This window comes from Pleurodeles waltl, chromosome 11, assembly GCF_031143425.1.
Source record: "Pleurodeles waltl isolate 20211129_DDA chromosome 11, aPleWal1.hap1.20221129, whole genome shotgun sequence".
Taxonomy (NCBI): Eukaryota; Metazoa; Chordata; class Amphibia; order Caudata; family Salamandridae; genus Pleurodeles; species Pleurodeles waltl.
In genome coordinates, this window is record NC_090450.1 from 704,669,091 (window position 1) to 704,692,131 (window position 23,041).

A 23,041-nucleotide genomic window follows, 5' to 3' on the forward strand; every position below is an offset into this window, starting at 1 on the left:
CAACTGGCTTATTATCGGATGATGATCAGTATTATCCTCCAAATAGGCCTGCATGTCACTCACAACAAATGGACTTCCACTGCAGTCTAGACTCTGCATTATCCAATAATATTGACCCCATACAAGCAAAAGTGAATCCTTCAGAGGACAGACTGTTATTCATACGTCTGAAATGTTAATCTCTCAAGAAAGCCTCTCATCCCACTGTGAGAAGAGTGTCATTGTAATGATGAAACATGGCTCCATGCCAGAACACTGGGCATGGAACCAGCTTGTTCTGAGGTTCTGTGATGCAGGGTTCTCTGCATGACAGTTGATATGCTGGCTGTTGGTTGAGGCTGTAATAAATACCTCCTACCACATATCTTCATCTGGTGTGGATTCACTTTATTACACTGGCGACGAGTGGGTGGAGAAAGGAACCCAGAGGAAGGGACAGCCTCAACAACAACAAAGAAGGAAGAGCTTGGATTATTTAAGAGAAAACAGGAGATAACTTACAGAGACATGCTGGGAGAGGATCGAGCGTCGTGCAGCATGTTCTAGCGGAGAAAAGTGTGAAATTGCGGTTGTAGGGGCTTTGTGGAAAGCTGTTTGAGCATTTACTAAGGATCAAAGTGGTCTCTGTATGCTTCACGACGTCAGAAGGTCAGTGAGCAATTGAAAAGGGACTGTAAGCTGTGGGAATTGTTGGCGGCCATCTTGAGTGTGGTGAAAGGAGAAAAACAAGCCAGATTGACTGAAGAAAATAGACTGGATGTTTGGTTGAGGCCATTTTGAGTGAGGAAAACGATCCGAGATTGCTCAAAGAGAAAGCAAGCCCAACTGCCTGAAGAAAACGGACTAAATGTTTCGTGGCGGCCATCTTAGATGAGGAAGAAGGAATTTTTTTTATTTACATTTTTTTTTATTTTTTTTACAGCGCAATTGTTGGAGGACATCGAAGAAGAACATCAACGGTCTATTGGAAGTTGAAACTTAGACGGAGACTGGATAAGGATCACTATATTGGTTTGTGGTCACGGGAATATACAATTCTTTGGAAACTTTATTGCACTTGTGGAATACAAGTATTGGGCGTTGTAAAATGAATTAAACTGGAAAGGTTGTCTCTGCAGTGACAAACACACCTGAAGACCCGTGTTTGATATAGCGGCATTGTGCTGGGACATACGGTGACTGGCACACCTTTTGGACTTTAAGTACTTTTAGCAACTAGTAGGGTTTGGAATATATTGTGGGGAAGAAGTGTTTTACACCTCTTGTGAGTATGCAGAATGTTACGGCGCCGCCGTTTTTCTTGTCAGATCCAGGAGAACCGGTTATTAAGTGGAAGAAATGGAAAAAGATTTTTGAGAATTATGCCAGGGTGTGTGGTACGAATTTGAGTGGTGAAAGGAAGCAGGCACTTTTGTTACATTGTTTAGGGGGTGAAGGACAGGAGGTGTTGGAAAATCTACCTCCATTGTCGCAAGCTGATCAGAGGGGGTTGAATGAATATGAAATATGTGCAAGACAACTAGATTTACATTACTTGCCAAAGATTAGTACTATTATGGAAAGGTACCATTTTGGTTTGCGGGAGCAAGGGAAAGAGGAGAGTGTTGAAGAATATATTACGGCTTTACGGAAGTTGGCTTCAAGTTGTAAATTTGGGGCGTTGGTAGAAGAAAGGATTAGAGATCAGTTTGTGCTGAGGTGTTGCAGTGATAAAGTGAGGGAAGAACTCTGGCTAAAGGACGAGACACCGTTGGATGAGGTTGTTAGTATTGCAAAAAGGGTAGAGCATATGTTAAAGTGTGTTGGAGAACTAAGTAAAGCACATAAAGAAGACAAGGTCAGTGTAAAAGCACAAGAAGTGGAGTGTCAAGTCATACAAAAAGATGAGAAGAAAAAAAAGTATGAGGGTGTCCGTGAGAAAGGTGTTGTAATAGAAAATAGCGCAGAAAAGACACAGGGGAATAGGAGGTTTGCAACACCTTTTCAAGGAAATTGCTACAGATGTGGAAGATTTGGACACATGGCTAATGCAAGTGAGTGTCCTGCTAATAGGATTACTTGTAATGTTTGCGGAAAAAGAGGACATTTTGGAAAAAATTGTAGGATGAGGAATAGGAGAGATTTTAGATCAGAAATAAAGGAAGTCAGTTTTCAAGTTAGTGAGAGTGAGGTGGAACATCCCTCTGAATGGGTTTTGGTGGGGGATGTTAGAGTCAAAATGAAATTTGATTCGTGCTCTCACATCACGTTTCTCTCAAAGGATCTTTTTATGAAGAATTTTCAAGGAAGGAAGAAACTGTTCAAACCTAATATTAAACCTACGGGTTATGGTGGGTTGCCAATTAAGTTATTAGGTTATTTTGATGACTGCATTGAGTACAATGGTAGGTTCACTGATGCTAGGATTTATGTTGCTGAGAGGGGTGATAATTTGTTGAGCTGGAGTCATCAAGCACGTTTGGGTGTCATTCTCAATCCTAATGCACATCCATCTGTTCAGGTACAATCTATTGAGGGTGACGAAAACAAGTTTGTGAGAGCTTTTGGTGAATTGTTCAGTGACACCTTGGGGTGTTTAAAGGGGTACAATCACCATATTAAGTTGAAACAGGGCGCAGTACCAGTTGTGGCAAAAGTTAGACGCATTCCCATTTGTGTCCAAGACGCTGTACAAAAAGAGATAGATAAATTGTTGTCCACTGGTGTTATACAGCCTGTAGAGGCAACGGAGTGGTTAGCTCCCATTGTTGTGGCACGTAAACCAAATAATGAAATCCGTCTATGTGTGGATCTTCGTGCCTTAAATAAAGAAGTGGTGGTTGACAAGTTCCCACTTCCCAATATTGAGGAATTAGTATCATCGTTGGATGGTGCTTGTTATTTTACCACTCTGGATATGGCATCAGCATACCATCAGGTTCCGTTGAGTAAAGAGTGTCAAGAATTAACGGCTTTTATTACGCCAATGGGGGCCTTCAAGTTTTTGCGTATGCCGTTTGGGCTGGTTTCTGCGGCCTCAGTATTCCAGAGGATTATGGAAGATCTTTTTAAAGGCATTTCAGGCGTAAAGTGCTACCAGGACGATGTACTAATATTTGGGAGAGACGTGAGAGAACATGATGAGAGGGTGCATGCTGTGCTTAAAAGGATGCTTGATGCTGGGTTATCTCTTAGGCGAAGCAAATGTAAATTTGGAGTCACTGAACTGGACTATTTGGGTCATCATATTTCACGGCAGGGGGTGAGTCCTAAAAAGGATTTGGTGGACACTATCGAAATGTTAAAAGAACCGTGTACAAAAGATGAGGTTTCTTCATTCTTAGGTATGGCAGAATTTTATAACAAATTTATACGAAATTTTGCAGATAAGACAGTAAATCTAAGGAAGTTGATGTGTAAGAATGCAGAGTTTGTTTGGACGGAAGAGTGTGGTACAGAATTTAAACAAGTAAAAAATGATCTCAGGAATGCACCAAACTTACAAGCTTTTGTACCTGGGAATCCCACTTTCATTGTTACTGATGCGAGTATAAAGGGGCTGGGTGCTCTTCTTTTTCAGATCAGGAAGGGCCTAGAGGTGCTAATAACTTGTGCTTCAAGATGCTTGAAAGGGGCAGAGATAGGGTATTCTGTTATAGAGAAGGAAGCGTTGGCAATTTTCTGGGCCATAAACAAGTTCAGAAAATTTGTGTGGGGATCTTCTTTCATAGTCAGGTCTGATCATAAACCCCTGAAAGAAATTTTTGAGAAGAAGGGTTTGGACTCAATTTCCTCGAGGATCAGGAGATGGGTCATTTCCTTACAGTAGTATAACTTCATGTTTGAATACATTCCGGGAAAGACAAATGTAACGGCAGACTGTCTGTCGAGATTGGTGGAGGTGGTAGAGAATGATAAATTTCAGGATGAAAATGATCAATGTGATGCTGAGTGTGGCATAAGAGTTTGTGATGTTACGCTGGGGGCTGTAAAGGAAGATGATAGTGAATTGTGTTCTGTGATGTCTCTTTTGGAACAGCATAAGTCTCGAAGTCTGGTTAAACCTTGGTCGTTAGTTGCGAATGAGTTAGCCGTTGTTGATGGTGTTCTAAAGAGGGGCACAAGAATGATTCCCCCATTGAGTTTGAGAGAAGTCACCGTGAACATGGCTCATGAAGGGCATATGGCAATTTCTAAAACCAAAGAGCGCATCCGTCAGGATTTCTGGTGGCCTGGATTAGATTTGATGGTGGAATGTACTGTTAGGGAGTGTACACCTTGTCAAGCTAGTGATAAGGTGCTCAAACCAAGATGTTCACCTATGGTTTGTAGAAGTTTACCAAAAAGTCCATGGGATGAATTAGCTATCGATATTGTGGGGCCATTGCATGGAGAACATCAGACTCCTTACCTGTTGGTGTTGCTGGATTTGTATTCACGATGGGTGGAGGTGAGTTTGTTGAGAGAGATCACTTCTCAATCTGTGATCAGTTTTTTAGAATCTGTGTTCAAACGCGAGAGTTTTCCTAACTCTATTCTTTCTGACAATGGTCCGCAGTTCTGTTCTGCTCAGATGGAGGAGTATTTTGTAAAATGTGGAATTGTACATAAAAAAATTGCGCTATATCATCCAGAGGCGAATGGTGCTTTGGAGAGATTTAACAGGACTTTAAGAGAGAGTATACAAAAATAGAGGGGATTTAGGAGGGATTATGGTCCAGTGTATATCCTCCCAGTGGAAATGTCAAGAAATATGTAATACACTGTTCCAACCAAGAAAGAAAGAAAACAAGAAAACAAATGGCGGGGTCCTAAATTTTAGGAGCAAGAAACCTCACACATCCATAGGATGTCATGCTTCATCATCGGTACTGCTCCTCGTCAGACCGGCGCTGCAATGTCTGACGGGCACCACCCCTAATGGGGGGGCTCTTTGCCGGAGATCTTTTGCAATGATGGTGCTGTGACCTTAGAATCCTCTATGGATGTGTGAGGTTTCTTGCTCCTAAAATTTAGGACCCCCGCCATTTGTTTTCTTTCTTTCTTGGTTGGAACAGTGTATTACATATTTCTTGACTTTAAAAGTGAGTATACAATTAGCAAAGGTAAACTGTTTAGATTAGAGAAAAGAACTGCAGGGTCGTATAACAGCTTACAGGTACACTCCTCATGCATCAACGGGGAAGACTCCTTTTGAACTGCTCAGGGGAAGGTCTCCAAATACTTGTTTGTGTCCTGGCTGGATGGTTGCTGGGAAGGGTTTGAAAAACAATGGTATTGGGGAATGGAGAGACAAAGAAGTGTCTCTGCAAAGCAAATGGAAGATTTATGTTGATAAAAGGAATAATGCGAAAGTTAAAAATTTTGAGGTTGGAGATAAAGTAATGGTCAAAGCTCCTGTTGGGAGTCAAAATTGGTCAAAATATACCTCTCCAAAAACTATCATTAAGCTGTTTAAAAATGCTGTCAAGACGGATGATGGTCGCATCTGGAATCATAGTCGTGTAGCACATTTTGGGGTGTGTGGTGTGGCCGACAGGAGAGATGATACTTCTTATCGTTTTCCCTCTGACATTGATTTAAGGTCTGATAATACTCGTAGGAGTGTCAGAACATGCAGGTTTCCTTTACATTTGCGTGATTTTGTGTAGTTCTTTCTACCCTCTTTTTCTTTCTGTTCAAATGTGTTTTTTGTTCTCATGTTACTTCTGTTCTAATGTAAAGAGGAAGAAGTGTAATGATGAAACATGGCTCCATGCCAGAACACTGGGCATGGAACCAGCTTGTTCTGAGGTTCTGTGATGCAGGGTTCTCTGCATGACAGTTGATATGCTGGCTGTTGGTTGAGGCTGTAATAAATACCTCCTACCACATATCTTCATCTGGTGTGGATTCACTTTATTACAGTCATCTCTTCTGGGCTCGATGATATTGTGCATAATTCTGACACTAAACACCCATCCCCACATGAAACCCCTTCAAGAATGTCTGGCGGATCAGTAGAAACACTACACGGGCAACTAGGACAGGATCACATTTTCCCTCAAAACAAAGGTGTCCCTCAAATGGTGGCACAGACCGAAAAATCTCCTTCAAGGGATGCCCTTTCATCAGGAGATTATACTTCTCTATGAAGGTGTGCAGCACATATGGATCACCTTCAAATCCAGGGATCCTGGTCTCCGAGAGAAATTAATTATCACATCAGTCAACTCGAGCTATGAGTGATTCATCTAATGTTGAAGGTTTTTCTTCCATCTTTCGAGTTGAAATCCCTTCTTGTTTAGACAGACAACATGACAAAAATTTACTATTAGAACAAACAAGGGGGCTCAAGATCTGGAGCCTTGTCTCAGGAAGTGCAGACCATTTGAAATTGGTTGATAGCCATAGACCTGATCATCTCTACAACCCATCTTCAAAATGTTCAAACAAACTCACTGAGCAAGATTCTTCAGGAACACCACAAGTGAGTTCTTCACGAGGAGGTTGTGCAAAGCATCTTCTGCATGTGGGGTTGCCCTCACATAGCTTTCCCTCAAGGTACTACTAACCAGGGACACTGGGGAATGTCTCATGGATTGACTGGTCCATCAAATTTCTCTATGCCTTTCCTTCGATTCCCCTGATTCCATCAGTAATAAACTAGCTGAACTCAAGGGCCAGAATGATTTTAATAGCTCCGGAGTGGCCCTGACAGTGGTGATTCACAGATCACCTTCACATGTTGGAGTGCCCACTCATGAAGCTCCCGTACAGACTGGACCTTCTTATGAACCTCTTTGAGTTTAGCAGCATGGCTCCTGAGCTAGTTCAGTATGGACATTTGAACCTTCCAAAAGAATGCATGAACATTCTCAAGGAGGCTGAGCGACCCTCAATGCATACAGGTTATTCTTTCAAATGGAAAATATTTTGTATCTGGTGTTCTAACAAGAACTTTGATCCAGCGAAGTGCCAAGAAGAAGCTATTCTTCCATATTTGCTTTATCTGACCAAAACAGGCCCACAATTCTCTGCTATTAAAGGTAATTTAGCAGAAGTTACTGCCTATAGAAAATGTCCTTCACAAACCTCTTTTTTTTTCGAAATTCCTTTTATAGATTTCTTAGAGAGTTTGAAAAAAGAGTTCCATCTGATACATCGCCCTCCCCTCCCTGGGAGTTGGATTTAGTACATTCATACCTCAAGCAGGCTCCCTCTGAACTCATCCATAAAGCTTCATTGCAACACCTTCATGGAAGGCTACTTTTCTCATAGCTATTGCATCAGCATATAGGGTTAGTGAGATTCAAGCTTTATTTTGTCACAAATCATATACAGTGTTTCATAGTAGTAAGGTGGTTATGAGGACTCATCTGAAATTCTTACCAAAAGTTGTTTTGGATTTCCACATTAACCAGACCATTTCTTTACCTCCTTTCTTTTAGCACCCTTTCACTCCAACTGAAAGAACTCTGCATTCTCTAGCTGTCAGGAGAGTCTTAAAATGTTATCTAGAAAAAAACAAATGATATCCACAAGTCTGATCCGGTTAGTACATGTTAAGCCACGGCAGAACAATTTATGTCCCATTGGATAGTGTCTTGCATCCTATTATGCTACCAGAAAGTAAATACGGTTCTATCCGGTAAACCAAAATCACATTCCACTAGAAACGAAGTGGCTACAGCTGCTTTAATTAGGAATATATCCATCCCTCAAGTATATAAAGCAGTTACATGGAGATCTGTTCACGCTTTTACCAAACACAATTGTTTTGACTTAGATGCTAGAACAGATGCTCAAGTAGGGTAGGCCTCTCTGAGGAAACTATTCCCTAAATCTGGTCTATGGGTCATCTATTTTCTTTTCCATCGCATTTTGTAGAGATGGGCTTGCTGTTCTATTCAGTGCTTAAGATCATCAACGGAGATCCCATGAGAGAGAAGGAATGGTTTCTTACCTGTAATCCAAGTTCTCTGTCAGAAGACTGTCCGTTGAAATCATAGGCAGGTGGAAGAGACAGACAATAAATGGACTTTCAATTTCCCTACATGATACTTCCACTCAAATGAGGCAACCTGCTGGGCATGATGGGATACTGATAGGCTGTGAGCCCTTTAAGGCGCAGACTCTCTTTGCATATCAGCCTATAGGGCTACATTGTCCTCTCCTTCTTCATCATTTAAAAAAAAAAAGGGTTTGTGAATGAGATTTAGATAGTGAGATAACACAATTCCAGTTAATTTTCCTGGATCTTTATATAAATTACCCTTTTTCAAATGCAGTCTGAATTAATTGGCCAATATAGCCTTCTTATATGCTGCAAAACATTACTATCTTTAGTGTCTCTCCAGGCCTTACTAAAGAAAGACAGACATCTACACTTAAGAAGATGTATTGTAAAGAAGCGTGCCAGGATCCCCCCACGTGGTAGTGACTATTCAGTGCTTATGATTTCAATGGAGATTCACCTTAGACAGAACTATGATTACAGGTAAGAAACCCTTCCATTTTCTGGTGCAGAATTTACAGAGTCTACTCAGCATATTTATTCCTGATTTAGGTCTCCTGCCCGAAACCACAGTTCCAGCAAGCGGTAGTAAAGGGATCTGGAGTGATTATAACCTTGATTCTTCAGTATTTAGATCTTTCATAAACTCACATGCTTGAATCATTGCCCGTCATCGAAGTGGGAGTCCCACGGTACCATATAAAGCAATAGTGAAAAGATCTACATAGCTGTTAATGTTAAATACATTCACTTTATTAGCTTATTTACATAATTAAAAAAAGATCAGAAATCCAGACAGTCAGTTGACTGTGCCCTTCAAAACCCTCACTATAGAGGCTCCAGTCCCTCAGATTTTCTACCACACTTTGTGTGATGGAGTCTCACTGAGCTCTGCTCAGGTTTTCCACAGCCCACTCAACTTTTGAGAAGTATTCTCCTTAGGTCAGGATTTATTTCTACTGTCCCAGAACAAACCACAAATGGGCTGTTCAGGCCATGTAGGACCAGTGGCAAAAAGAGACTGCACTCTGATGATCCACACAAGGAGTGCATCTACTGTCTCCACCCTGAAAATAAGCCTAAGGACTGTAAGGTATGTCACACTTTTTCACAAAAAACTCTGAAGGACAGAGAGGGAAGATTATTTATTTGGCTGCAAAAACTAAAATCTAAAGAAAACCCTCTATCTGAGGAGAAATTGATGACTCCTTTAGGACACAAAAGTCCTGCAAGAGGGATAGATCTCCTGAAAGTGTGCCTCCAGGATCACCTAACAATGGTCCTAAGAAGACCCATCATGGATCTTCCCGACGTTCTAAAAAATTTAAAGAGTGCCCACATGCCTTTAAAAAGGAGACATTCTCCTCAGACTGAGTTCATTCAGAGCCTGTAACTCCTTCTCTGAAGGAACATACAACTAAAATGTCATCAAAATCCTTATCGTAGTCGACAAAACTGTCAAAACCGATATCTGCGGCTCCAGTTCTCTTCTTGTTGATGACAACACCGTCGACAAGGATGTCACCGATCGCACCAGTGGTCATTACCTGCAGCGTCTCCCATGTTAATATCATTGTTGCCTGTAGCCTCAACGACGATTATCACGTTGCGGATCCTCTCAATGACTACACCATCGACCAAGACGGTCTTGATGAAGATCACAAAGACATCGTCGATGACTGTGGACCCATCAACGGTGTCCCCGTAGACAACAGCGCCTTCAACAACACCGATGAGAGCCCTGTCGAGGACGACAGCGCCGTCACAGATCTTGTCGATTATATTGCTGATGATGGCACTGGCACCACTGATACCTGCATCAGTTATTTCTGTAACACCAAAATCACCTAGCAAGTTTCTTACTTTCCCTCTGCACATTTGTTGAATGACGACATGTCAGAGGATGAAGGCCTCTTCAGGGTAGCACATAGTCCCTCTGAACTCCACATAATGTGCCAGGAAACTGATGAAGACCAATATTATGGAGACCAGTTTTCCGCAGGTGAACACAAACATTATGATGAACAGTGCAATACCTCCGGTCAACAGGAACAGGGAACTCGATACAAATGCCACTGGAGGTGGTCAACAGTCTTCAGCATATGCTCTCGGACTACTACAAAAGATTCCCTGATCCGGCAGCCTCTGCTCCTCAGCCACAACCACCACCACCACCCATCTGATCTCCACAAGTTCGGACACCGATTGTTTGGCCACATACTTTGCCATTGCCAGAAACTCCTCTATCCACACTGGCAAGAAATCCATTTTCCCCTATCACAACACCACCTGGTAGGGAGGTGCGTTGACTGGATAACATCCGCAATTGCTTTTCCACCATGGCAGGAACCACTGTCAGAGCGGCAAACTCCTTTGTGTTTTTAGGGCGATATATCAGACAAATGTGATCTGGAATGACTCAGTACCTAGACTTACTGCCAGAGAATATGATGCTTGAGGCCAGGAACACTCTCCAGGCGGGATAGAGAGCATCGGCAGAGATTACTGAATGTGCCATCGACGTTTCCTCCACTGGATTTAGGCAACTAGCGGGAGCAGTGGTTCTTCGCAGACAAGGTTGGCTGAAGGCAATGTCTTTCAGACCAGAAATCCAGAGTGAAATCCTGTATGTGTCGTATAACAGTGAAGCGTTGTTTGGCAAACACATTGACAATGCGCTTCAGACCATCAGGTCGGATTAAGACACCGCCAAGTCCCTAGGCACCCTACAGTTGTAAGGACAGCCCTTTCGATGGGCTAGGGGCTCCTACTCTTACAGAGGAGGATATCAACCTTACAAGTAGCAGCAACCGTTTCAAGGTCAATATCGCTCACAATATACTCTGCAATACAAAATGCCACCTCTGACGGCATCCAAAAAAGCAGAAAGATTTTAACAATCTTCCTAAGGCAGGGACTCAACCAGAAAACAGTGACCTTTCCACGATGCCGGTTACTCCCCACAATCTCAGCAGACAGCTTGGAGTCCATATATCCCATTACCTCCCACAGTGGTCCCAAATGACAACAAACAGATGGGTCCTGGATGTTGTAACTGGAGGGCACACACTCAAAATTATCACCAAACCACTGAATGTTCCACCAAAAGGGCACCACCTCCCAATCTCAAACAACGTCTGCAGGAAATATCAACCATGCTGGCAAAAGGTGCAATAGAAGAGGTCTCTAAGACTCAGAAGGGAATGGGTTTTACTCCTGTTTCTTCCTGGTACAGAAAAAGTCAGGAGACTGGTGCCCTATCTCAGATTCTTGGAAAGCTCAACAACCCCTGTAAAAACAATCCATTTGGATGGTCACCCTGCAAGATATTTTGCATCTTCTCAATCACAGGACTCATATGACATCCTTAGACCTCCAGGACGCATACTTCAGTTTAAGTGAATTTCAGGGTATTTCCTCGTGCAAGGGAACCTCCCCCTGTTTGGCACCTCAATATAGTACTCAGTCAGATAATAAAAGCTCCATTTGAACCAATCCACAAAACAGACATGAAATACCTTACATGGAAGATGGCACTATTACTGGCACTAACGTCAGCAAGAAGAGTTAGTGACATCCAAGCGTTCACGCTTACAGAGTTATTCTTGCAATTTAACCAAAACAGCATCATCTTTTGAACTAATCAAAAGGTCAAACCGAAGGTCCTGTTGGATTTCCACCTTAATGAACCCATCATATTAAGGACATTTTTTCTCAATCTACAGACAATGGCAGAAAGATCAGTACATACGGTATACGTAAAGCGGTGTATTAAATTCTACTTACGCAGAACTAAGTAACTTCACAAAAATAAACTAGTTGTTTGTGGCTTATGGAACACCACAGAAAGGGTTCCCTGTGTCAATGGAAAGGATAGCCAGAGGAAGCACACCAACTATCCAATTCTGTCACGGAAAAGCAGGGAAGCCTTTATCACGCAAGGTTAAGGCTTATTCTGATAGAGCAGTTTCCACCACTACGGCTCTCTTTGCTGGTGTGTCTATTAAGCAGATATGCCGGGCAGCAAAGTGGTCCAGCAGGCACACCTTTATGCAACATTACTGCCTAGAATCCTCTGATAAGAGTGACGTGGCTGTGAGACTAGCAGGATTGTGCCATCTATTTCAGTAAGGTGAGCCATTTCTAACTATTTTCCACCATCTGCTGTAACATTGTAATGCTGATATTTGCAAATGCTAACTGCTAACTATTACGATTCAAGCATCAATCTATGAAAGATCCTATGCTGGAGAATAAAATAAGTCACTTACCTGTAACTGTAGTTCTCCAGTATTAGTATATATCATAGATTCACATATGAGCCACCCTCCTCCCCATAGAGGCTCCCATTATTTCGCTTCAATATTACCTCACACTTGTGCTGGGAAATCTGAGAGACTGGAGCCTCTGTGATGAGGGTTCTAAAGGGTGCTGTCGCCTGATTGGCTGGACTTTGGGTCTTTTATAATGATGTAAATATGCAAATAAAGTGAATGTCTTTAACATTAACTTCTAGGTGGATTTTTTCACTATTGCTTTTTATGGTACAGTGGGACCCCCACTTTGACAACGTGGAATGATTCAAGCATGTGAATCTATGAACGATACCATTACTGGAGAACTACAGTTAAAGGTAAGTAACTTACTTTCTTCTGGATGAAAGACATAGAAGTAGTGTTGCTCATGCAAGTTAGAAAACTGAATCGTTCCTCTGATGAAGGAATATTAATGTGTTTGAGTTGATTTCCACAATGCACACCATGTGCTCTTCCAACCATTTCCATGTTTTCTACAGTGTTGTGAAGAACCATGTTTTCCCGTCAGCCAGGGCCAGCAGTTTGCAGGAAAAAAGCATCATGTATTTGATGTTGTCAGCTTAGCTCAACTTTAGCCTTGGCAAAGGATCTCCTCTTCACCTGTGTCTCTTGATTACAGTCAGGGAAGATTATAATCATCAAGTTATCAAACTCAGTATACTCTAGCCGATGTGCCGACATCACTATCGCTTTTCAGTCCCTGTAATTGATAATTTGGATGATGATAGGTCCTGGTCTTTCACCAGGTTTCAGTGGCAGCCCTGGGACTCTGTTGGCTTTTTCGATTGCAAAAAAAGTTGGAAAAGTGATCTGGTTGTAGTTTGTCAGTGATGAGGTCTCCGCAAATCATTATGCTGATCCTACCTCTGCCTTTCCTGGAACCCCTACCATGCAAATGTTGTGGCATTTTGGTCTTCCACCTGTATCATCCAGTCTGTCATGTAACTGCTAGGTGGCTTTCATAGCTTTTTCATAGATGTGTCATGGTTCTCCACATTACATTCTACTGTAATCACTTTTGCTGCAATATTTTTTAGCTCTGCCCCTGCAGATTGAGATCTATAGCCACAGTGCCTATCTTATCCTCTTGAGCATTCTAGACTCGCTGACCACTTGCACGACTTTGTTCAGTGATGAGCTTGTGTTTACTTCTTTTTGCCCATCTCATTCATCAAGTCCTGCAAATGACTCTTTTCTGTCCCTTGTGAGTCTCTGTTGAAAGAGTACTTTTCTTTTTTTCTGCAATTATGTTTTAAGAAAAGCATTGCAAAGGCATGAATCAAAAATGCAAGTGCAACCTAAGCTTTAGTCACTGACAGTTTAAGCATAGTAAAGTACAGGGCGTATTGAACGGCACAGTCTCCAAAGTGTTACATAATATTTATAACTTTAAATCTACCCTCCATCATTTCATCCCACAGTTTTCACTCAGTAAACATTTAGTGTGGTCTGTTATTTGGAGGATCCGTTATCTTAGTAATCATCTCCCCCCAGATTGCAAAGTCTTCTGTGACTTTGTCATCCCTGAGGCCAATGTGTTGTTCATCTGCAAGCACCCATTCAAACAAGTCTGTCTTCAAGACACTCAACTTTAGAGTATGGGATGCAGTCCTGTGTATAGCCATCCGACGTCTTTATTGTTAGTTTCTTCTGTCGCTGTATTATTCCTAAAAGTATAGTCTTGTCCATATTCAGATCCCACAATACAAGAAGGTTGCATTCCTCTCCAAAGCTTAAAAACACTTTACCTATCAGTTGGGAACACAAGAGGGCTGGAAGGAACATTTGCCTACAAGGTAATTCCAGAACTGTTGATTCTTCACAACACACACCTGCAATCCCATTCTTATTGCACGACAAGCTCACGTCATACCTTTCAGAGAATTGTAAAATTATGAGGACTGCAAGAGGATGGTTGGGGAGTGATGAGTAGTTCGTATACAAATATATATTCCGCCACCTCCCCGGGGCACTGCAAATTAAGTATGGGCCCGCTTGTGCCCCAAGAACTGCCCCCTCCCCGGGTCGAAACTTCTTAAATTAATGCAGGGGTTCCCCCCACCCTGCAGCATGGAGACCGCCACCTGCCCAGCGCTTAAATAGAATTATGTAGGTGGTCCTAAGATGACCCCTGGGGATCACCACCTCCTACTGTCTCCAGGCCATCATTATTATAATATATAGGGGGCTACTCCCCCACACCACGTGCCCTGGGGACCGCCAACTCCCCTGGGATCAAATAAAATAATGAAGGGATCCATATCAAGGCCCCAGCCTGTCACGACTTACGTGCTGCTTTAACCTGGAGTCCGCAGAACGAGTGGCGTGGATCCTGTTCTTGAATGTTCGGCTTTGGCCCAAGTAGGGGCGACTCTTTCTGGTAGCCATGGTGCTGCAGGCAATGGGTACGCCAAGAGCAGGCCGTGTCCCTCAGAAGTAGTGCTAGAGGGAAAAAAACCCTGAAAGGGGAAAAAAAATCCAAAAGATAGGTTCCTGCAACAGGAACAAAAAGAATAGATAACAGCAGGAGCAAAATAAAGGAAAATACACTGGAACCGACGAGAACCAGCACAGGAATACAAGGAAGCAGGAGCAAAGACACATCCAAACAGAAAGTGTTGCAGGGCAAGGAGATTAAGAATCACAGCCCTTAAATACCAACAAACAGGAAGCGACCACCAGGAAGTAAAAGGACACCATCTTAGATAGGGAAAATCACATAGAACTGAATGGACTAGGGGGCCATAGAGAGTAGGGAAGAAGGAATGCTGGGAAGAGAAGGGTAACATGGGAAAGGGAGAAAAACATAAAGGAAGGCACAACAAAATGACAGAAAAAGAAGAAGAAGAAGAAAAGAACAGGTGAGTGGAGGGTCACACCTGCCTGGAAGCGCGGTGCGCTAAAAAAGAACAAGGCCCCATGCCCAATTTGGGGCCTCGAAAGGTACAGAGCAGGCTGGAGACGCGGCGCATCATTAGACCGCGTGCTGCGGCCCGAGCCGAATGATCGGCTCGTGCCGCGCCCAGCGGTGGGACACAGCCTTGGGGACCACCACCTCCCTGAGGCTAAAATAAACACTGGTGCGGGAGGCCGAGCGACCCCCTTGTGGAGCTGTAGATGGCCCTGGGGCTCCTGCTACCTCCTGAGGCGCCTGCCCTCAGGATATAGCTGTTCGCTTCTGCCTGGTGGGAGCTCACAGCTCCCACCAAGCGAAAGCAAACATAACTCCTGTCCAACAGCTCCGCTTGCTGAAAGCAAAGTTTTCATCTGTTTCTCTGCACACAAACATGTGTGCGGGGAAACAAATGGAAACATTGCTCCTGCAAGCAGGTAGCCCCTATTTAAAACATCTCTGTGATTGCGGGAGCAATGCCCGTTCCTGCAGGAGACAGGATCCAGCTGGGACCGCGGGATCTTAAGGCCCCTGCGGTCCCTCCAAATCTAAAAAAAAAAAGTACAAATCATGGTGAAACTGAAGATTTACAATTCCACCTTGAGAGTTATCTAATGATGGCGCTCGAAGGAACACACTGGCAAAGTTACAGACACACAAGGTCACTGGAGACGTTTGCTTGATGTCCTCTACACATCTGTAGTGTAGGAAATTCAGTATACAATTACCCAACAAGGTAGCACTTACTAATTAGCCAATAGAAAGTACTCCAGTTGGGTAGGCATTTTGCACCAAACTGTGGCCTCTTCTTTGATAAATACACAGGGCAGAATACATTCTGGCACAAAGCTCATCTCACAGAAATGAAACCTCAACAGGAAACACTTATAGATATAACAAAGCAAGTGTCCACGTTGAAGCAGCACTTCTGTAAAGTACTAATCATCGTAACTTTGTGCACATAGCCAAGGCAAAGCAACTGTGTTTTCTCTGTATATCCATCTTGAAAAGTTATCTGTATTCCTTGAAGGAGGTGTTTGCAAACTTGCCTTTTTCGAACAAAATATCTCATGTGCTGACTGTGACAAGTAGGTTCCTTCTTGTCAACTGCTGGTGAGACCCAACCCCGCTGCGCATCGGCCTTGATCAAGATCCAGGAGGGACTGAAACGCATTGGTTTCTGGAATCTGTGTGTTGGGTATTTAAAAGTTAGAGGAAACACAGGCCAAGAATTGAGTGACTCGTCACTTCGATGTGTGGAGCATTGTTCTGGGAAATATAGTGTGGGGTGGTTCAGCCGCTAGAGCACCGCACACCACATGTCTAAGAGCGCTGGTGTCTGAACACGGAGGACCCGGTAGCTATATATATATATATATATATATATATATATATATATATTATGTGTGTATGTGTCCCTGGGAAGGTATCCAGGATAAAATGTGGAAGTGAGAGTATTGTTTGTTGAAATGTTTTTCCTTTTTTTTCTTCATTGCAGGCAGGCATTGTCTGGTAGCAAAAATTAAGAGTAGTGGCATCACCATGATAACACTTTTGTTTTGTTCATTCGAATCCTCTCTGGAACCCTACTGTTGCATGTTAGTTATTACTTCAACAATGTATAGAGGCTGCAGCGTTCATTTACTTCTAAACTCTGACACACATTCTGTGTGAAGTGACGCAGTAGTGTGCCCAAGATTAATTGGAGAGCACTGAGCAAATAAGCCTGCCAGCTTTTCTGACTCTGTGAACTTGCCTGTCTGTTTGTGAATGCTTCTTTTCAGTGTTTTCTCGTTATCTTTCCCTTCTTTAGTTTCCATCCCCAGAGTGGGATACCGTCACCCCTGAAGCCAAAAACCTCATAAACCAGATGCTCACCATAAATCCAGCCAAACGAATCACAGCACATGAGGCCCTCAAGCACCCATGGGTCTGCGTAAGTAATCTCAGCAGTACACCCTCTTGTTTGTTGTCTCCCAAAGATGTGGTATTTTACCTGGCATGGATAGCTTCTATTTCATCACTTAATCTAACGTTTTGTCAGTGGATTGGGGCAGATATGAATGTGAAAAGTAGATGGGACCTACATTATTAAAAGAACCACCATCTCCAAGGAAAGGAAATTCTTAACCATTAGCAAGATTTTCAGATATTGCCAAGACTCTTGGTTAGTAGAATTAGCAGAAAGCCTATAAACCATAAAGAGTCACCTGGAAATAACTACACTCACTATGAAGTCAAATACATTGCACAGTTGTGAGATCATACCAAAAACAGCTAGGAACAGAGTTACTTTAATTCATTACATTAGTATCACAAAATTGCTAAAAAACAGGGAAATAAATATTGTCTACATTTACTTAAACACTTTGGGCCCTATTAACTATGCAAAATTCGGTCATAGGTGTATATTTATGGCTTAATTTATATTTGTTTTATTCCTGTAGGAATTCACAAAGGGCTTTCTGCCAGGTTTGTATTCATTTGCAAGCATGGATTTATCCACCAAGCGCGGCAATATTTGAAGTTTTTCGCAGGTTGGACCAGGAAATCACATTATTATTGTATTACCCCCTATAACCAAGTGCACAAATCAGAAAGATTTGGTAGTACTACACCAGTAGTATTGGTATTTACTGAGTTCAATATTAGCACACAGAATCACACAGGAGTTACAATAGGGCTCAGCGACTAACCCCACTTGTTGTTGTCCTAAAAATGTCGTATGCGTGAAAGGTAAACTGCGTGCTAGCTACTGTAATAACCCAACCTAACGGTAGTTATCACTGCCCGACCAGTTTGTATCCTGAAGAGGAGACAGGTAATAGTAACCTCTTTGAAACTCCAATTGCACCTTTATCCTTTTCTTCCACCTTACCTGCTAGCTGCAGTGTCGGGCCGGACCTGAAAAATATCCATATAAAACTGTAACTTCAGCAGTTGGAGTGGGACTTCATTGTTATCATTGATTTGTGATCCTTGCCTTCGGTACCTAACTGTGTGTCTCTGGTCATTGCCTCGTAGTTCCTTTTTTTCCGTCTATCAGCAGGAAGCAAAATTCGGCTTCTCACTTAGTTTCACATAGTTTCTTTCACACATGTAGCTGAAAAAACTTTGCAAGCAGCAGAATCCATTCAGCAACAGACCCTCATAAGGTGTGTTTAATGTTTAAAAACTTACCGTCCAAAGTAGTCTGCCCATTTTGTGCTGTAATATGGAAGACGTCTTTGTGGAACTATCTGTTAGAGATATGAAAGTGTGAAAGAAGTTCCTTGCATTATAAGTATAATGGAGATTGATGCACTTAGCAAAGAGTGACTAGGCTGCTTGATCCCCATAATGGCAAAGCATTTTTGTATGGAAGTAAAGGTCGCCACCTCGATTCCAGAGATCCTCTATCTTTTCTGACCAAGACTCTTCAGGCATATGCACTTGCAAGTCCTTCCTAGAAGCAAAAGCACCAAGTTGTAAGACCAGGGGTCCCACAGAACCTTAGGGTCTTTTCACACAAATAATTTTGCATGGCTTTTTACAGTCACAGAGTGCTTGGAGGTTGATCAGGCTACATGGCCAAATTTAGGTAGAAAGGTGATAGACCTTTTGGCATGTCTTTTCAATAAAAGGGGGATTCAGTTAGTTCAGCCTATTCCCTCCAAAGTCCCAGGTTTGAATCATGTATACCGGTGCTCAAGGCTTCCAAGGAGAAATTAACTATGAAACTGGTAGCAAAAACTGTCTTGGTCCTTTACTGTGAATTTATATAAAAAGCACGAAAAGATAGACAAGATAGATATAAAAGATAATGATACATCCATACTTGACTCACTACCGGTTTCCTCCCATTTGATACATATCCTAACTGATTCAGGATTGTCTTCTCAACTAAGCACTCTTGTGTTTCAATCTTTGACTCCTGGTCAGTCTGAAGTCATTGCGGACTTGGATTCCAAGAATGAACAAACTTGACCTTCAAGAGTATCTCTGTACTTAATGTTGCAAATACTACATGATTGTTACTTAACCAGTGGGCACGTAATGTTGAACTCTGTAGAGGTGAGCGGGAAATGTTACATTTTGTGGAAAATGATAACTTAAATTTAAAAATAAATAGAATGTCCTTTTGTGAGTGGTATGTTGGTTCTCCTATTATAAAAGCTAGGGTGTCCATTGCTCAGTTTTCGCCATGGGTAATTTTGTCTAAACCCCTTCATTGTTTATCAATAGTGTACAGACAGAAAGCACAGTGTTACTAAGTGTCTGCGATAACTTTGTGAATGCTGGTCCTTCCTTGATGCTTTGACTTTTGTTCTTCTTAGTGCCATAAAGTAAACAGGAACATCTACAATATAATCACAAGAGATAACTGCTCTAGTCCACTAAACCAAAAGCTGTGGAATGCACAACAACACTACTGACTCAATAATGAAATATACCACATCTGAGGTCTTAGTTGTGTTTTAATATGAAATAAAAAAAAAATACTCAGCCAAAAGCGCTAACAGCATCTAATCCATTCCACCTTTTTTCACATGCTTACAGAATCTAGGGTGATCCTAATATTTATTTATTCATAACCTTTGCAGTCTTCAGTACCCCAGCGTTAAAACAGACACAGAGGGTCAGACTGTTGAGGATGGAAGGGAGCTTTACCCAGCTTCACAGATAGTTAAGGTTATGTCACATAACATAAGGCTGTGGAAGTCTTATATTTTGGGGCTCATGCTAAGACAGTCTGATTGGTGCTTATCTCAAGTTGACTGTTTCAGTCCAGGTAATATCAATACAAGCCATAGATTTCTCAAAGATGGATCTTTGGTAAGATTATGCAATTGGTTCGTGCGGAGCCCTCTTTATCAATGCCTTTAGTTGTAAAGTGCCAAATACCACGGTATGAATCATTTATTGTGATGGCAAAGCTTCAGCCAAAGTCAACAAAGGAGAAGGCCTTCAAGAATTTTACATAACAAGACTAAAGGCTTGATTTAGAGTTTGGCAGAAGGGGTTACTCCATCACAAATGTGACGGATATCCCATCCGCCATATTACGATTCCATCATATGCTGTGGACATCTTAATACGATGGAGTAACCCATCCACCAAGCTCTAAATAAGGCCTTAAGACTCTGGAAAGCAAATTTAAGAACTCCACCAAAAGACATCTGATTTCCTAAGACATATTATTGCAGCATTTGTTATTATATTCTCCAACCCAGACGCAGTGCGAGAACATTATATATTTACAATTTTAATTCATTTCTATAGGTGGAATTCTCCCAAAAAAGTACTTTGCCAGTGTCTGTGATTGGCAGTAGCACGCCATTATTACTCATAGAAATGTACATCATTCACTTGAAATCTGCCTCAACGGTGTTTATGCAAGCATTCTCTGTGGAGACCTCCCATCTTCACAACTACAGAGCTCATCTTTATCCCTACTTAGATAACTGTTGAATAGGCCTCAGTCTCCGGGCCAGGTTCAATTAAAAGGTGAGGTGGGGAGAACTGGCATTTCTAACATAGTGACCCTTCAAACGGTACCAAAGAGAAAGAAGATCTACCAGGCGCTTCAGCAACCATTCATATTTCCCACTGACTTTTTTGATAGTACAGTGATCAAGTTATTTATATATTTTATTGATCTGGACAGCCAAACATCTAATCTTCTCCATTTCCTTTGGGGATGATACATTCAAGTTCCTAGCCATAATAGCTGGTTTATTTTTGTTGAAAAGGTACCCTGATATTGAACCAAAGTCAGTGGTAATCTCAATAATGTGTGTAATAGTCTGAACTGGATCTGAGGTTCATATCACCAGTTTATAAGCAAAAAAAGTCCTACCATATTCTCAAACCCATACTATGCACATAAAATGGATAACCTCAAGATCTGTGCTAGTAGCTCGATTTTTAAGTTAAAAAGGATTGGGGATGGTGCATCTCACCAACTCAAAAACCATTTTAAGAATTTCTGAAGAAATGCCCCCTGGAACTGCTGCATTAACTTTTTAAAAATTATTCATGCTTTCCAAAACGTCCTCCTCTTATATGGACATTTGCAGTTCTAAATGTTAATCACAAGAGAGTTTTGAAACCGTAGGCTGTCTAGCCTTTACCTAATCGTGCTTGCTTCTGCACACAGTGGTTCTTACCATGAAAATATCAAAGGATTATTACTTCAATGTAATGGCTGTCTTCTGTTCTCATAGTGACACAATTGCTTGAAAAAGCTGAATGCATCCACCTTAATCTTTTATGCTAAAGTCGAAATATTCCAATCTGTGATCTTGTGCCTTTCTGGGTTTACTTCCTGCATTCTGTCATTAAGTTCTGTTTGCTATTTGTTACTTATTTAGTTTCCTCTCTTCTTGATCATTCTCTGTTGAACCTGGCACATCAGCTATAAGTCTGGTTTCTGCTTCCTAGGTCAAGCTTTTAAGGTGGAACTGTTCTTGACTACTGTTTAGCTGCTTTGACTGACTATTGATCCACTGTACCCCTTATGAATGCCTTTTAAGTATCCCATACAGTATGAAAAGGAGCAGTGTTCAAATCACAATAAAAGGTAAAAATTCACTAGTGTTTGGTTTAATTTGCTCCACCCCCTTTTCATCCAAAAGCAGCTTCTTATCCTGGGTCCCTCTCCTATGTCCCATAGCTTTGAAGTTCTTACTATCAACGTTATGCCTGGATGATATGAGAAATTGATAGGCCGGTGCACTGTTTCCTTCATCGTGCTGTGCAAGCAGTCTCATATAGACATAAATGTAAGCTCCTGCTTGATCTTATTTAATAATATTCATTATTTACAATTTTCCTATAAGATGAAGTTGTAGAATGATCCTGTACTTCGCTTCTTATAATATTGAAATCACCCGCAATAACAAATGGACCAGTAGATTCCAGTTTAGAAACCTGTGAACTATCACTTTGTTAAACAGATAGTATTCAGGTATTAGGAAATAGAAGAATATAATGCTTCATTATACATGATCACATAAAAAGAAAGAAGAATCCAGTGAAACGATCTGCCCCAGTGCCACATATTAAAGTGCTGAACAGCATTAATCTGATCGTCGAAGAGTCCCCAAGTCTTCTTGTTACTCCCGGATTGTCCTCTTTGTGAGATTTTTTCAAGAAGCATAACCTTTTTCATCTTAATAACCACTCCAAGCAGATAGCACAATTTATTAATCTCCTTTTTTGGGCAATAACGGATCTTGCAATCAACAACAAAAAAAAACAAAAATTATATTCTTCGGTTATGAGCTGCACTCCACCTCCCAACAAGGGTGACATCTAGATCCCAGCCTTGAAGAATTTGTAAAATGTTCTCAATTTGGGAGTAAATGAAAGGCCAAAATAAATGTATTCCCTGTGCATTTCCAAAAGATGTTCCCAGTTCCCTAAGGAGTTTATGCGTCATGAGCAATGTTTACAGAACTAGGGTGTACTTTTACTTAGCCTCACTGGAGTATAATATTGACAAAATAAGCAATAATACTGCATATGTCTGAGATTGGATTTGACTGTAATGTTAGGCATGTCTGTTTTATTCTCCCTGTATTCCTGGGGTTAATAGTGAATCTATATCTTCCAACCATTAAGCAAATAATTTCTCATAGTTCTTGGTCTTCAGTGCAGTGACCCTTCAATATGCTTGTCCTATGTGTATCTCTTGCTTGTAAAGGGTTCTCTCTTACCTGCTCGTCGGCATTACTAGGTATGGATGCTGTGGCAGCATCCTCTTTCTCTGTTTCCCCTTCACCACCGCGTCCAGCCACGTGTTACCTGAAGACATATCCTGAGTGGGCTCCGGTTCGTGTCTTGTTACTCAGCCGCGGTATATGCAGCAATGAT

The 23,041-nt window shown here is 41.8% G+C and overlaps 1 protein-coding gene across 29 annotated transcripts in view; it reads left to right on the plus strand.

Moving 5' to 3' along the window:
* Positions 1–23,041, plus strand: part of CAMK2B (calcium/calmodulin dependent protein kinase II beta) — a 704,764-nt gene that overhangs the window by 402,858 nt on the left and 278,865 nt on the right. For all 29 annotated transcript variants that reach the window (XM_069214308.1, XM_069214317.1, XM_069214303.1 and 26 more), the window contains exon 10: positions 16,998–17,120. In XM_069214308.1, the coding sequence (XP_069070409.1) occupies positions 16,998–17,120 (123 nt within the window). The remainder of the gene's footprint in view (positions 1–16,997; positions 17,121–23,041) is intronic.